The sequence below is a fragment of the Larus michahellis genome, chromosome 1 (assembly GCF_964199755.1).
Source record: "Larus michahellis chromosome 1, bLarMic1.1, whole genome shotgun sequence".
NCBI classification, from domain to species: Eukaryota; Metazoa; Chordata; class Aves; order Charadriiformes; family Laridae; genus Larus; species Larus michahellis.
In genome coordinates this window covers 45,182,107-45,195,224 of record NC_133896.1, presented here as the reverse complement: position 1 = coordinate 45,195,224, position 13,118 = coordinate 45,182,107, and the positions used below count along the sequence as shown (strand labels likewise).

Sequence of the window (13,118 nt, the reverse complement as noted above, 5' to 3'; positions counted from 1 at the left end):
ATTCATGTGATTAACTAGTGGAATTGGAGCGGTTATCCAAAGAATCACCTTTTGAACACATTTGCTACATTTTCTCTCACTTCTGCAATACTGTTTGAGGATAAGCATAGGAACAAAGTGGTGCTTCTCAAAGTTTTTTATTTGAATACCTTCTTTTTCTAAATAAACTCAATCAAATTCAGTTTACTAAAAAAAATGTTCAACATCACTACAGAAGTGTAAATTTAAAAAGATGTGTGACTTTTTAAAAAAGCAAATGAGCAATTCTCTAAAGCTCTTGATGGCCAGACAATTTTTACTTAAATCAAGAACCTGTCTAGGGGTAGTCTTAATGATATGCCTTTTCACCACATGACTCTGTTCTGTTACTCATATTCTGAAATTAAAGCTAAAATTTCAGGGAGAGTAAGTGTTTATATTTTTTAATTTGCTTTTATTGACAATTTGAAATCATAAACAGCATAGCAACAATTTTGCTGAAATCACTCTTATAACCCTTTCTAGCTACTAACAGTCTGCCCGTAAATAAACACTGAAGAGCCTAAAATTGATAAAACTTGGTTTATGTGCTGTCCATTGAGTATTTTGTGAGTTGTGTTCTGTGAATGGATACCCATGCCTTAGACCATAAAAAGGTTAGCAAATGGCACATTTACCCAAGTCGTGTACAGCTCATTCTACATGTTTTAACATCTGTGTGTCCTCTTGATGACTTCAGCCTTTCTAAGACTAACAAGTGAATTTAGGATTTATAGTTGAGAAACAGCATGGCTGCTTCTGCCGTCAGTCTTTATTCATTACTCTAATAATAGGAGGTGTAATAAACAACATAGATTTACAACTGTACACTTTAATTATTGTTTCTGAAGGTTTACGTAATCAGGAGAGGTGATTGCTGTGCCTTCTTATTTGGAAATTTCTCTTTTGGTGCCAGACACTACTGAGTTATTCAGTAAGCAGGCAGCTTTGCTCTTTTCATCAGTGATTCATGAAAGAGTTGACAGTTGGTGTGTTAAGGCAATCTGAGCTCCAGTCTAACAATCTGATTTGTTGGCTCAGTAGATTTACTGCATCTTGATTTTCTTGATAAATTCCATGTGAAGCCCAATACCAGCTGCCGTGACAACATCTTTATCTCCGTGAATAGGTTCATATCGGTCCAGATGCAAAGAGAACGAGACTTACCTAAAACTGAGAATTTTGTAATGAACACTTAAAAGTTTGCACAGGTTTCACATGCAGAGTTTGTTGATCCCCAGATAAACTATAGTTAAATTTGGAAGTGATACTTTGCTTTTGGACAGTCTTTGTTAGTTTTAAACAAAGATATTAAATAATTGTATCTTGTTAGCAAGTGTTACATACGAGAGGAAATGGAAAGTCCTTCCTTACTGTACATTGACACCGTGACTGTAATTGCAAAAGACTGAAAAGAGAAAATTTATTGATAGACTATTAAAAAAAAAAAAAGCAAGCATAGACCAAAACTATGGACTATACAATAGGCACAAAATAAACATTGTGTAGAAAATAGCTTGATTTCCTGGGGTGAACAGTATATCAGATTGTTGTCCTAAAAATGTTTTTCACTTTTGCAGCTAGTTCCGAGACTGTTAGGCAAGTTTACAACCTGAATCTCCTGTTTACTTGATGAAAGTTCATGCTTTCCGGCATTTCCATTAAATAAGATAATTACATTTCTTCCTACAGTTTATAAAGAATAGTAATATACTTTATGGTTAACTGCAAATCTTTGAGATATTTTGGCCATATAACCTTGCCTATGTGTTTTATATTTGTGAGTTTAGCAAATTCTGGCCAACAGTGTGCCTCATGATGTAACCTGTAGATACACTGTGCTTCCCTACCCAAGAACACACTTATACAGTACAATCTCAATTTGTTCTAAATTTCATTGGTAATCTAGAAATCATTTTCTGATTTCCTTCGAATCCACAGTTCTTAGGAAAAGATGGTACATAGTAGGATTCCACTTGGATAAAATAACTTAAAATTACCTTAAAATCAAAAAATAAATAAATCTAGAAGTAGCTCCCACTCATAGCAATTAGTTGAAGTCATTGACTGTTTTGATGAGTAACAAAACTGTGTTATGAGAAAGGTCCACCTATGGAACACAAACCACAGGACAAAATTTTGTAGACCTATGTAGAACTAATGACAGTCAGTATTAACTGAAGTAACTAACAGACTGAACTGAGTGAAGAAGGCTGTTAAATGGATTTCAGTAATGATTTCTGGAGAAATCTTTGAATGTTTAGATGTACCCATTCTAAGAGTTCTGTTGCCTTTCAACACATGCAGAGAGCAGAGTGTCATTCTATTGCAGATTTCACAAACAGCATCACTGGGATCACGAGAGAAGTGTCTCTTCCTCTCCAGTCTGATAGAGACATTGCAGACAGCCTTGAGGAGGATGCAGGTGTACGCTGGCATCTTCTAACAGTTTGGGGCAACAGCATGTTCTAACAGTTTGGGGCAAATCTTCATTACATTGGTGGGTTTCCTTGGATGTTTGAGTTTAATGATAACGTCCACTGGAATTTCTGTGAAGAAAATGCCTCAGAGGTCTTAAATCAAAAGAGACTCCTGAAGAGAAGGTATTGTGCATATTATTTTTTAATAACTTATGCCTCTCAGGCTGTCTGGTGCTTATTAATCTGTCTGACCATCAGGAACTAATTTTAAGGCTTTAAGGGAGAAAGCAACAAGAAGCATAACTGCAGTGCAACTTCTCTGAGGCATCCTAAATTTCAGAAGGATTTTACTCTTTTTCTTAAAGTACCCTGAAATATGACATTGAAAAAGATAACAACCAGGGATAAGCAAATTCAGAGAAACCAACTTATTCAGCAGTTGCCTGGAGATACAGAATATAGAGCCACCAAACTGAGTTGGTTATTTCAGATGGTGAGGGAACTGCAGCTGGATCCCAGAGAACTAGGCCATGTTCCCATATGGCAGGAAGCACGGGAATTTTGGAAACTGCAAAATTTCAATGGATCTCAGAAAATAAGGAAAATAAAGTCACAGTCCTAAGGGTTAGGTGGCCAATTTAAATGTCTGGGCAACTATACTTCAGTTCTGATTTGATTACGGACACCGAATATTCTTCACGCCTCGTAGCTTGACATGGATTCCTCTCTTTCAGAGCATATGTATCAGCAAGAAGCAGGACATACATCAGTAAGAAAAAATGCATGGGATAAAAAGATGCAAAGATGCTAACAAAGACTGAGCATTCATCTGCTTCCCAGAGAAAAGGAAGTCTGAAGCACTTATAGCTTATAGAAAGCTTATAGGAAGTCTGAAGCACTTATTGCACTAAGCTGGCTATTTCACATGTGAGCAGGGAAGACTTTCTTGGTGCTGGTCCTGTTTTGCCGCTTGCCCTTAGTATCAGTGGTTTCCGGCAATATAATGACGCAGGACGGTGTTTAGGAAAAAAGTAAAACTGAACCTGCAGCTACTGATAGGAAAGAATGCTCCAGTTAACATGCTTCCCCTGTGCAGATTTTACACCATCGTAGGACATACAGATTTTTGAGTCACAAGATTTTAACTCCATCATGACATAGCAAAAGCATTTTAACTCTAAGCAGATAGTTGTTGTTTTAACGGTAAATTAACGAATAATGTCAATGAAGAAGATAATTTGTAATAAAAAATACTTAATATTTAATCAGAAAAAAACTTGAAACTAAAATTCCAGAAACTAAAACAGCGCAAACTTTTCTTTTTTTTTTTGGGGGGGGGTGTTCCAAGGCATGAATCAGCACTACGGAATTAAAATTTATTGTCACAAAAGCAGGCTTGGAGAGCTTAGGGCTACAACATACTCTTGGATATTAAGGTTGCATACATACCCTGCATATAGTGTTGTTCCTCCATCCAAGAACAGGTTTCAGCCCTAAGAAAAATAAAAATAAATAAACCACTCCAAATCTGCTACTGAATGCATATGTGTGCCACAAAGAGGATCAGGCAAACACCTGAGGGAAGGCAAGTATTTCCCCTGTTCCTTACGGAGCATATCAAGACAGATAGCCCTCCATCACACTGAAAGAAAATGGAGATTCTTTTCTATCAAAAGACTTGATCATATTTAGGATATGGTTTACATTATGGAAGAACTTCTGGCAATAACCATGAAGAAAAATAGTTTTATTCACCCTGATTACTGTCAGGGATTTTTCCATTATGTAAACAATAGCTCATAGGTATTCAGGCATCCAAAGCTTCAAAACAGCTTTGAGAGCAGACAGCAACTGACTCTGCTGAATGTAAACTCGTCATATAAACCTCTTGATAGTTATTATTCTAAGAAGCACATCCCCTCTGTCTTTGCCTGCACAGACTACAAAGTACGTGAAAAGTACTGAGAGACCCTGAGAAGCTGCCGGTGGGGGGGCCGGGGGGGGCGGGGGGGGGGGGGGCATGCAAATTTATTCAGCCCTTTTTGACTCAGTGGAAAAGCACTTGGGCTAATCCTAGAGATGTGCTTGTTATTCTAAACTGTTGCAAATGTCCTCTTAAGGTAGTCATAAGGATTGAACTTTGAATTTAGATAGCATTACACACATTGAAATATCACGCAAAATTAGCAATAGTCTGTGTACCCTATGCAATTTCAGCTGTGTTCAAATTAAACCGGGTGGGGCTTGCCGAAACAAGGATTTTTGGGCCATAACAGGGTACTTTTAAGTACTTGCTTTCAGTAAGAAACTGTGCTTTCTTTGTTTGGACATCTTATATGCCTGGTTTTTAGCGTTTGGTCTGAAAAAGCCGAAGAATCAATTCATGACACAAAAAAGGCAATTTCATCCCCAAGTATATTTTTCCAGCAGCATTTAAGATTGGGATGACAACGCTCCAACACTTCACTATTAATTAGTCATCATGTCTCAGCAGAACATAATATAACAAAACCTATTTTTCTAAGACTTTTGATCATCTTTTTTAACATCATGTACTTTAGATTGACTCTTTATATCAGATATTACTGTTTTTTTTTTCTTCCAGATTTCCTTGGAGATTAGGAAAGGATTTTATTTCTTTTGATTCCTCTCTTGGGAAAAGAATCTACCAGCTTGTTAGTTTCCTCAGTACTCTCTATATAACAAAAAGCGGCATATACAGAAGGCCTCATTTTCTTCTTAGCTCTATTCCAAAGATGCTGTGAGCACCTGCAACTTCTGCTAATTTCCTTGGGTACTGCAGGTGTTCAGCAGCTCTAAGGATTGAACGTACTGGGACCAAACAAATGTGAGAAGCTTATACTGGATCCATGGAGCTAATAAGGACTGTGAGTCCTAAAATAGACAGCAGTGAACTTACACCACCAAAAAAAAAAGGTATTTCTTCTAAGTGAACATAACAAGAAAGATGTGACTTGTTAGAAAAAGACCTTACTTCTCTTTTCCTGAATGGCCATGTTCACAAGCTCTCATTATATGTTGCAGACTGAAACAGAATAAAATTTGCTCCTACTCACATCTGAATCTCAGCCTGATTCCCATGACTATTACTGTCACTGTATAATTAATACAAAAATATTTTCTGTTATTCTCATCTTCTGCCCACCAAAGTTGCCATTCTCCCCTTTTCGTCTTTAATGTTGCATTTTATTATTTATTTGTTGTACTTTTTTTCTGTGCGCTGGTAGTTAATTATGTTTTATATATGCTGGAAAATTCTAATAAAAGCACTAGGACTAAGAATAGAAACTTTTCTCTTTTTTAATTGATGGAAAATCTGCAAGTTTAATTAGGCAACCCATTGAGATAAATGCATCAACAAATAAATTTCCCACTCATGAATGCCGTACAGCCAACGAGAAACTGCCGAGCAAGTTTCAATTCATTTGGGTACCAAAGTATTTATACCCCACACATTTAGCCAGATAATAGCTTTCTGATACAACTCAAGGATTACAGAGTGAACCCTGGCAGGGCAGCTGACTCTTAAGCACTGGGAAATCTCCCACTGGATTAGAGCACACACATTTTTTTCTTTCAGCATGACAGGCAGACGAGTGCATGCCAGGAACGTTCCTGAAGGAAGAAGGGGTTAATACACAACTGCTCTTTGCAGGTGGTTATTATCTAGGCTCTTCTAGGTTGCTCTATAAATAAGCTGGTCCCGATGACCTGCAGAACAGGGAAGTACAGAGATCCTACTTAGTCTACCAACCTCTTGTTTATGGTGCAGGTTATTTTCCTGTTTCTACTACGCACCATCTCAATCTGGAAAAGGAAAAGGCGAGGCTAGTCTGAGACTGCTGATGCCAGCCGCTGGTAAAAATTGAGAAGGTATGATCTTGTGATTAGAAATATCAAGTGAAGGAGCATTGATACATAGTATAATGCCTTAAAAAGAAGAAGCATAAAAATTATTTTAAAATAATAATCACATAATATGGGTCGTAACTTTTATAATAAAACCAGATGTTCAACATTGTTTAATAACTGACATAAGGAAGCAATGGTATTTATAAAGGAGATATTTATTTCTCATGATTCAAAGAGGCATCGCACTTTCTACTTTTGCAGCTGAAAAGCAAACAGTGTACTTGAGGAATCAATTAAAAATAACAGAATAGAAGTGAGGAAACAGCAGCATCAGTTCAGAGGTTTCAACCTATCTGCAATTTGCTTCCACTTAAGAACATGACTGTTTCTTCAGAGCAATAACTGCATAGCATCTGGGGGATTTCACGGGATCAAATAACTTCACAAGTCCAGACCAGGCAATGTTGTCCTGTAAAATGATATATGAATGAAGTACATAAAAATGTGTTTGACTTAAGAGCTAAGATATGGTAATAGGTCCCCACATTTTGAAATACAAAATTGAAAAAAAAAATTATCCTTAATGCAAAGCAGGAAAAACACTTATCTAACAAGAAAATCATGGAAAGTTCATTGTGAAAAAAAGGACACATAAAATAGGATGTATTTTAAAGTCATTAAATGATTTCTGGCACTATCAAATGATAGCTTACCACCCCCTTCATCAATAAAGCTTTTTTTTCAGTTGAACTAGAGCAGAGATATTAAGGATCAAGTCCTACTCATTTTATGCAGCACATTCTAGTACTGAAGCTAATTAACTGACTTTTCAAATTAATCAGGCCAGCTGGATCTGGTCTTCATGTTGCATATGGCTTTTATCATTTCTGTTTTCTCTTCGTAAACACATTTTGTGAATCAACCAGTACAAGATTAAATCAATGAGTACATTACATTTAGAAAAGGTAAATTAGTGCTAAATGCATCAAGTCTGATCTCCTGTCTTGGAAATCATACAGATCTCTATGTGATTTATAACTGGTTGGCATTTGGGAAAATACATCATTATTTAAATATTTCGAATTGCCTCTCTGTAAAAATATCAGAACAAAAGCATACATTTACTACAACTCAGTTGTTCCAAGTGTACTGTGGCAGAGAATAAATTGAATTTTTACTTATGATAAAATGGAGCTGTTAAAATGAAAGGTTTATGGTGGAAAACCAGAGCTATTCACATGAATGGCCTTAAAATTTATTTCAAAATTCTATTTTGACTGTGGCCCAGAGCAGAAGCTGGAAGATGCTACTATTTCCTCCTAGCAAATTATTATTTGTCTGGAAAATGTTTACTGGTGCAGAGAAAGTATGACTGCTGCTTCTGAGTTAATCAGGCCAAGCTCAAAATTAGTGTTAGCAGAAACACTGTAATATAAATCATCATGGAGTAAATGTAGTAGCATTTGCTTATTATATCCCAGGTCTACACTTGTAAAATATATCCAGGCTGTATGTTAGTCAAATGTACCTCAGTTGACCCATACAGTTGGAAAAAGTGCACCCTCTCTCATCATTGATCTTAATTAAAAAACAATAAAAGGAAATCATAAACATTCTGGATGTAATTCAAGATTTCTTGAATTATATGTTCTAAAACATATTCATTGGAAGGTCTAGCATGTACAGCACAATGTTTGTTTAGCATTTCCAATATTCTTTTGAATTATTAAGTATCTCAATACGTTGTATAAAATGAGATTTGTTGCATATTTAATTAATTTATTTTTTACTGTCTATTGACTAGTAATTACCATACAATTAAAAGAACATAAACTTTACTGTTGCCGCTTTGCTGAAAATAAAAACATCTGCTGGGCATATGTTTATACTAAATGGCATGAACGCTTATACTTTGGCAAATATGATGAGAATAATAATTCTGCAACAGAGACTTTTGGTCTGCACAGTAACAAATTGGCTGAAATAGTCTCATTTCACTGATGTAGCCTTTAGGTATCATAAAATATAATGCAAAAATACCTGCTCCTTGAGGTAGCAAAGACGATCCAGAAGTATCAAAACTTCTATGCAGGGAGCCAGAACAACCTTCAGCTGAAAGAAAGATTATATGCTATAATGACTTTGGGAAAGAGAGACAATACACTTCCAAATGGCTACGCTTCCACAGAATAATTCCAGGAAGGTCAATCATTTTCTAGCCATTCTGTTGTACAAATGTCACCTTGCCAATTTTCCCTGTGGGATGGACATCTTCAAAACAGATTATATTAAAGATCAAAAATACATGGAATGCCATAAAGCCAGGAAACTATGTTATTTAGTTGGTTTTGAGACACTGTCCAACAAGAAAATGATATTATTTGAAGCAGAACAATTTTAAAGAGGGAAATCATGAATTTTAACAAAAAGAATTTTTATGAAATAACTGCATGGAGACCAGTCTAGGTTTAAAAGGAGACGGACATTTCATTTTCCAGGGTAATAGTCCCTCTTGAAAAAGAATCTTCCATGTGTTTGCTTTATTATTTTACTGAACACCTAATATAGTTTTGGAATAGGATACGCTCCAAAGTTTGGAAGGGGGAGCTGCTTTGTTTTTGAGATTGCATACCACAGCGTAAGACAGTCCACCGCCACATAAAGCTTAACAGGGCTCTGTTCCACACTAGCACATATATACAAGGTAATAGTATTAATCCTACAACTTTTACCATATTAAATGCTTCAAGCTCATTCATTCTGTGCTTGTATTTTTCATAGTAATCCATTATACAGCTGTCTGGGAGCTGCAAGAGATTAAAAACAAACAAAAAAAAGATATCACAGTTATTCTAGTTACTTTTTCAAGAGAACTTTAAAATGAAATATTTTTTTCCTAATTGAAAGTCACACTACAAAATGAAATCCGTGTTTTGTTTTTGAAATTAGCACTTTCCTAAGGTTTATAATAATTTTCCAATAGCTGTTTCTCAGTTCTCATTTACAATAACTGTTCTTCAGACAGCATTTTGCACTGACATGAAATACTGAGACACATTCATTATTCAGAAACCTCTAGCCATTCTTAAATGAGTATTACACAGTAAAGTGGAGATAACATTCTCATTTCCATTCCCATATATCTTATCCCCTCCTCACCCCCGTCCCCAGGAGATTTATTTAAATAGCTGAGGAGTGGATTCTGGGGTGAGAGCAACATGCTTCAGTCCAGACTCCTGGATCTATGGTATTTCACAGTACAAAACCTACTGTCAGGTTGTGGAAATAATACTTTGCTTCTCTGTGCCTCAAGTTACCAGTCTTTAAAATAAAACTTTCTCTATTTACTTTGAAGTACTATATGTTCCCCTCTCCTTTTCCCAATCACCTGACGCAACACTGCCAGCACTGCCACTATGACTGTAAATGCTGCGGTTTGGGGCTGAATTTGATACAAAAGCAGCTCAAGAACTTGACTGAGCCAAAAAGCCCTTCCCTTTTCAGCCCTCAGTGGCCAGTGCACCACAGCAGGTAGCTATAGGTTCTCTATACGGCAGCCAGACCACAACATTTTCCAATTTTTAAAGGTCATGATGTCTCTACCCTTCTGCTGTCCACGGTCCCGGACGCTAAACAAGACAGCTGAGCTGGCCACTCAAGGAACCTGTCAGAGGAGTGGGAAGTAGGTTTGCAATGTTATTGGTGATGGAGGCTGCTCGAAAGAGCAGACCTGAAAGAGCCTGATGTACTTCAGTATTGGGAGTCTGCAGTATGGCTACTCTGCTGTGGCTGTGGGAAGAGCTAGTCCACAACTTAGCAGAAAAGTAACGGTACCGACAGACATGTAGATGTGGCACTTAGGGACATGGCTTAGTGGTGGACTTGGCAGTGTTAGGTTTACAGTTGGACTTGATCGTAAAAGTCTTTTCCAACCTAAATGATTCTATGATTCTATGACAAAAGACCAGTGAAGCTTTAGTGTTTAATAAGTTTTTGCTCACTTTTATTAGAAAAGTCATCTGAGAGCATGTGGCTAATCCAGTTGCAAAGAAGTAAAATATCAGCCTAAAATAGGGAAACTAACTAGAGAACATTTTCACAAATATAAAGTTTTCAAATCAGGTATGTATTATCAACTTCATCCTAGGATGGCCAAGAAGGGAATGAAGTGACCTCAAACCATTACTCATTGTTACTGAGAAGTTCTCAAAGATGGTATGTCAGATGGCTAGTCGACGTGTCTTTTATTATAGTCAGTTCAAATTCAATGCACTGAAAAAAATGGAACAAATAAAGAATTTAAAAACACTGAAAGATAAGCAGATGAGTAATAGTCAACATGGATTTGTCAAGAACAAATTTCAAGTCAGTCTGCTTCGCTTGTAAGGAGGGTGAAGGGATTCACAACAACGAAAAACAACTGGTTGCCATGTATTTTGATTTAAGCAAAATTTTTGACACCATTTCACATAAGAATTTTGTAAGCAAATTTAAGAAACAAGGTTTAGATTGAAATATATAAAGCGAGTGAAAACTGTTTGAATGACCGTAACCAGAAAGTAGCTACTAATGCGCCTTTGAACAACTGAAAAGACCTGCTGACTGGAGGTCCATTACCAAATGCAACACTTTCATTAAGAACTCAAACAATAGAATAGAAACCACATCAATTAAGTCTGCAAATGTGCAGCAGGAAAGCATTGCTAGAACTTAAAATAATTTTCAGAAATTGGAGCATTGCTTAGAAAAGAAGTTTGAAACGCTGTACAGAAAAAGCAGAAGGGACTACGCTCGGGCAGAAATGATCAGCTGTTCAGGATGGGGAACGCCAAATGGCAGTCTGGGAGATAAAGCAGATCACAAGCTGAGCAAGAGTCACAGTTGTGCTACTGCAAAAAAAAGCAATCACCGTTCTGCGACACATATGGGAGAGCAGCCTGCAAAGTGCAGGAAGCAATCCTTCAACTCCCCTTGGCAGTGGGAAAGCTCTAGCTGGAATCCTGCATCCATTTTTGGGCATCAGATTTCAAAGAAAGAAATGAACTGTCTGAAAAAGCCCCGAGAGAGAAAAGAGATCAGAGATCTAGAAAACATGACCTATGAAGAAAGACTCAGAGAATTGGAACTGGTCAGGCTAAATTAGAGAAAATTGAGAGTGGGCACAATGACAGTTTTTACAAGGCTATCACCAAGAAGCAGGGAACAGTTTGTTCACTGTGTCTACAGTGGATAGGATAAGAACTAATGGGCTTGCATTGCAACAAAAGAAAATTCATCCAAAACCTTGAAGAAACTTTCTCTCTTTGAGGTTAATTAAGGACTGGGGAGGTTTTCAGTCTCCACCACAGGAAACTTCAAGAAGATTTGACAAATATTTTTCAGGAATGACACAAAATTCTAACGCTGCCTTAAAACAAGGGGATGGGTCAGAAAAACTTTTGTAGTCTTTCAGTCATATTTTTTTAATTTAGAAAGTACTTTTTCACAATTACAGACGCAAGGCTGAGTAGCTGATCTGGCAGTACTAATGTGGACTAATAGGACTTTTTTAGTCTTGTTGCTATTTTATTTCCAATAAAGCTGTGCAAATATCTGAGGGTGGGTTTGTTTTTTTATTTTCTTCCCCTCCAAAGAGTCAAACCAACTAAAACATATCAGTTATGAGATAAACAAAACAAACCTCTGCCCTATAAGCTTTTCATTTCAACTGTGAATTAAAAGGGTTTTAGTATAACGGATTTTTGAAATTACAGGCTATTTGGAATTAAAATGCAAAGATCTGTGTTTGTAGAAATGCGATTCTGCTTTTGCGTCCTTCATGTTCTCCATTTTTCAACACGAAGCATTCAAATTAAAAGAAAACAAGTTGTGAAATGTTCGGCAAGTAAAAAGCCAGGTCAAAAACATCTCTTGGATGTTAACATACTCAAGTACTGAGCCCAAATGCTTTTCTACTCCCTCCTTGCTCATTACACATTCCGACTGAATGCATCCTGCTGTCACGGATAGATTAGGTACTATTCCAAACTGTGCCTCAGTTAAAAGTTTGGTGAGTGAACCAATTGAAAGCAACAGCCCAGCTGGAAAAGAGAGAAAGTGTTGATAGAAAAGGGCATGAAAAGGGTAAGTGGTAGCTAGCCAGGTGGTCAACTTACTGGAGGAAGACTAAAAACCGGATAACATTGGCTTTGTCTGAAACTGGACCAGCTTGCCACCTGGCTTCAGTTCTTAAAAGGTACCAACACAACCTCCAGCTGTCCTTCCAAGGTGACGTAGGAGTAAATTATTGTTTGCATTCTCAGGTACAGAACTGCACTAACACATGCAAAGCAAGCCCCATTTAGCCACTGGAGTTGTCCAGGCAACTGTTCTCTGTGTCTGTGGAGGGTTGACACACATTTGTGTATCCAAAAAAAATTCTTTAAATACATGCAGTGAAGTTTTTTTCTTACATTAAGATGGTGACACTATGAACTTATGGCCTGAGTGAAAACGCATGAAAAAACCCACATACATATATCATATGCTTGTCTTGATAATGATTCTGCACTCAAAGATCTAGCTTATGCTACTGATATTCAAGTAACCTTCAATACATACAGAGAGGTTTTGGCCAGTATTTCTTTGCTGATTTAGCTACCATGTTTCCTGGTCTTTATCAGGTTGTGAACAAAAGCACCTCCTCCCTTTGCGCTGTGATGGTGGCGCATGCTTTCTTTCTAACTAATTTCTTTGTGGATTGGTCTGGCCGCTCAAATAACTGAAACAACCAAGAGGAACTAGAGGGTAGGAAGGTCTCCATTGAGT

At 37.0% G+C, this 13,118-nt stretch overlaps 1 protein-coding gene across 3 annotated transcripts in view; it reads right to left on the bottom strand.

Annotated features, from left to right (window-relative positions):
- Nucleotides 1-6,179: 6,179 nt before the first annotated feature.
- Nucleotides 6,180-13,118, bottom strand: part of METTL25 (methyltransferase like 25) — a 62,444-nt gene continuing 55,505 nt past the window's right edge. Inside the window, exons 10-12 of one of the 3 annotated variants that reach the window (XM_074574340.1) lie at nucleotides 9,044-9,118; nucleotides 8,352-8,423; nucleotides 6,180-6,780 (exon numbers count right to left, since the gene is read on the bottom strand). In XM_074574340.1, the coding sequence (XP_074430441.1) occupies nucleotides 6,682-6,780; nucleotides 8,352-8,423; nucleotides 9,044-9,118 (246 nt within the window). In that variant the 3' untranslated portion in view covers nucleotides 6,180-6,681. Of the gene's footprint in view, nucleotides 6,781-8,351; nucleotides 8,424-9,043; nucleotides 9,119-10,436; nucleotides 10,584-13,118 lie in introns of those variants that run through there. The other 2 variants (XR_012585436.1, XM_074574356.1) reach the window with 2 other exon arrangements.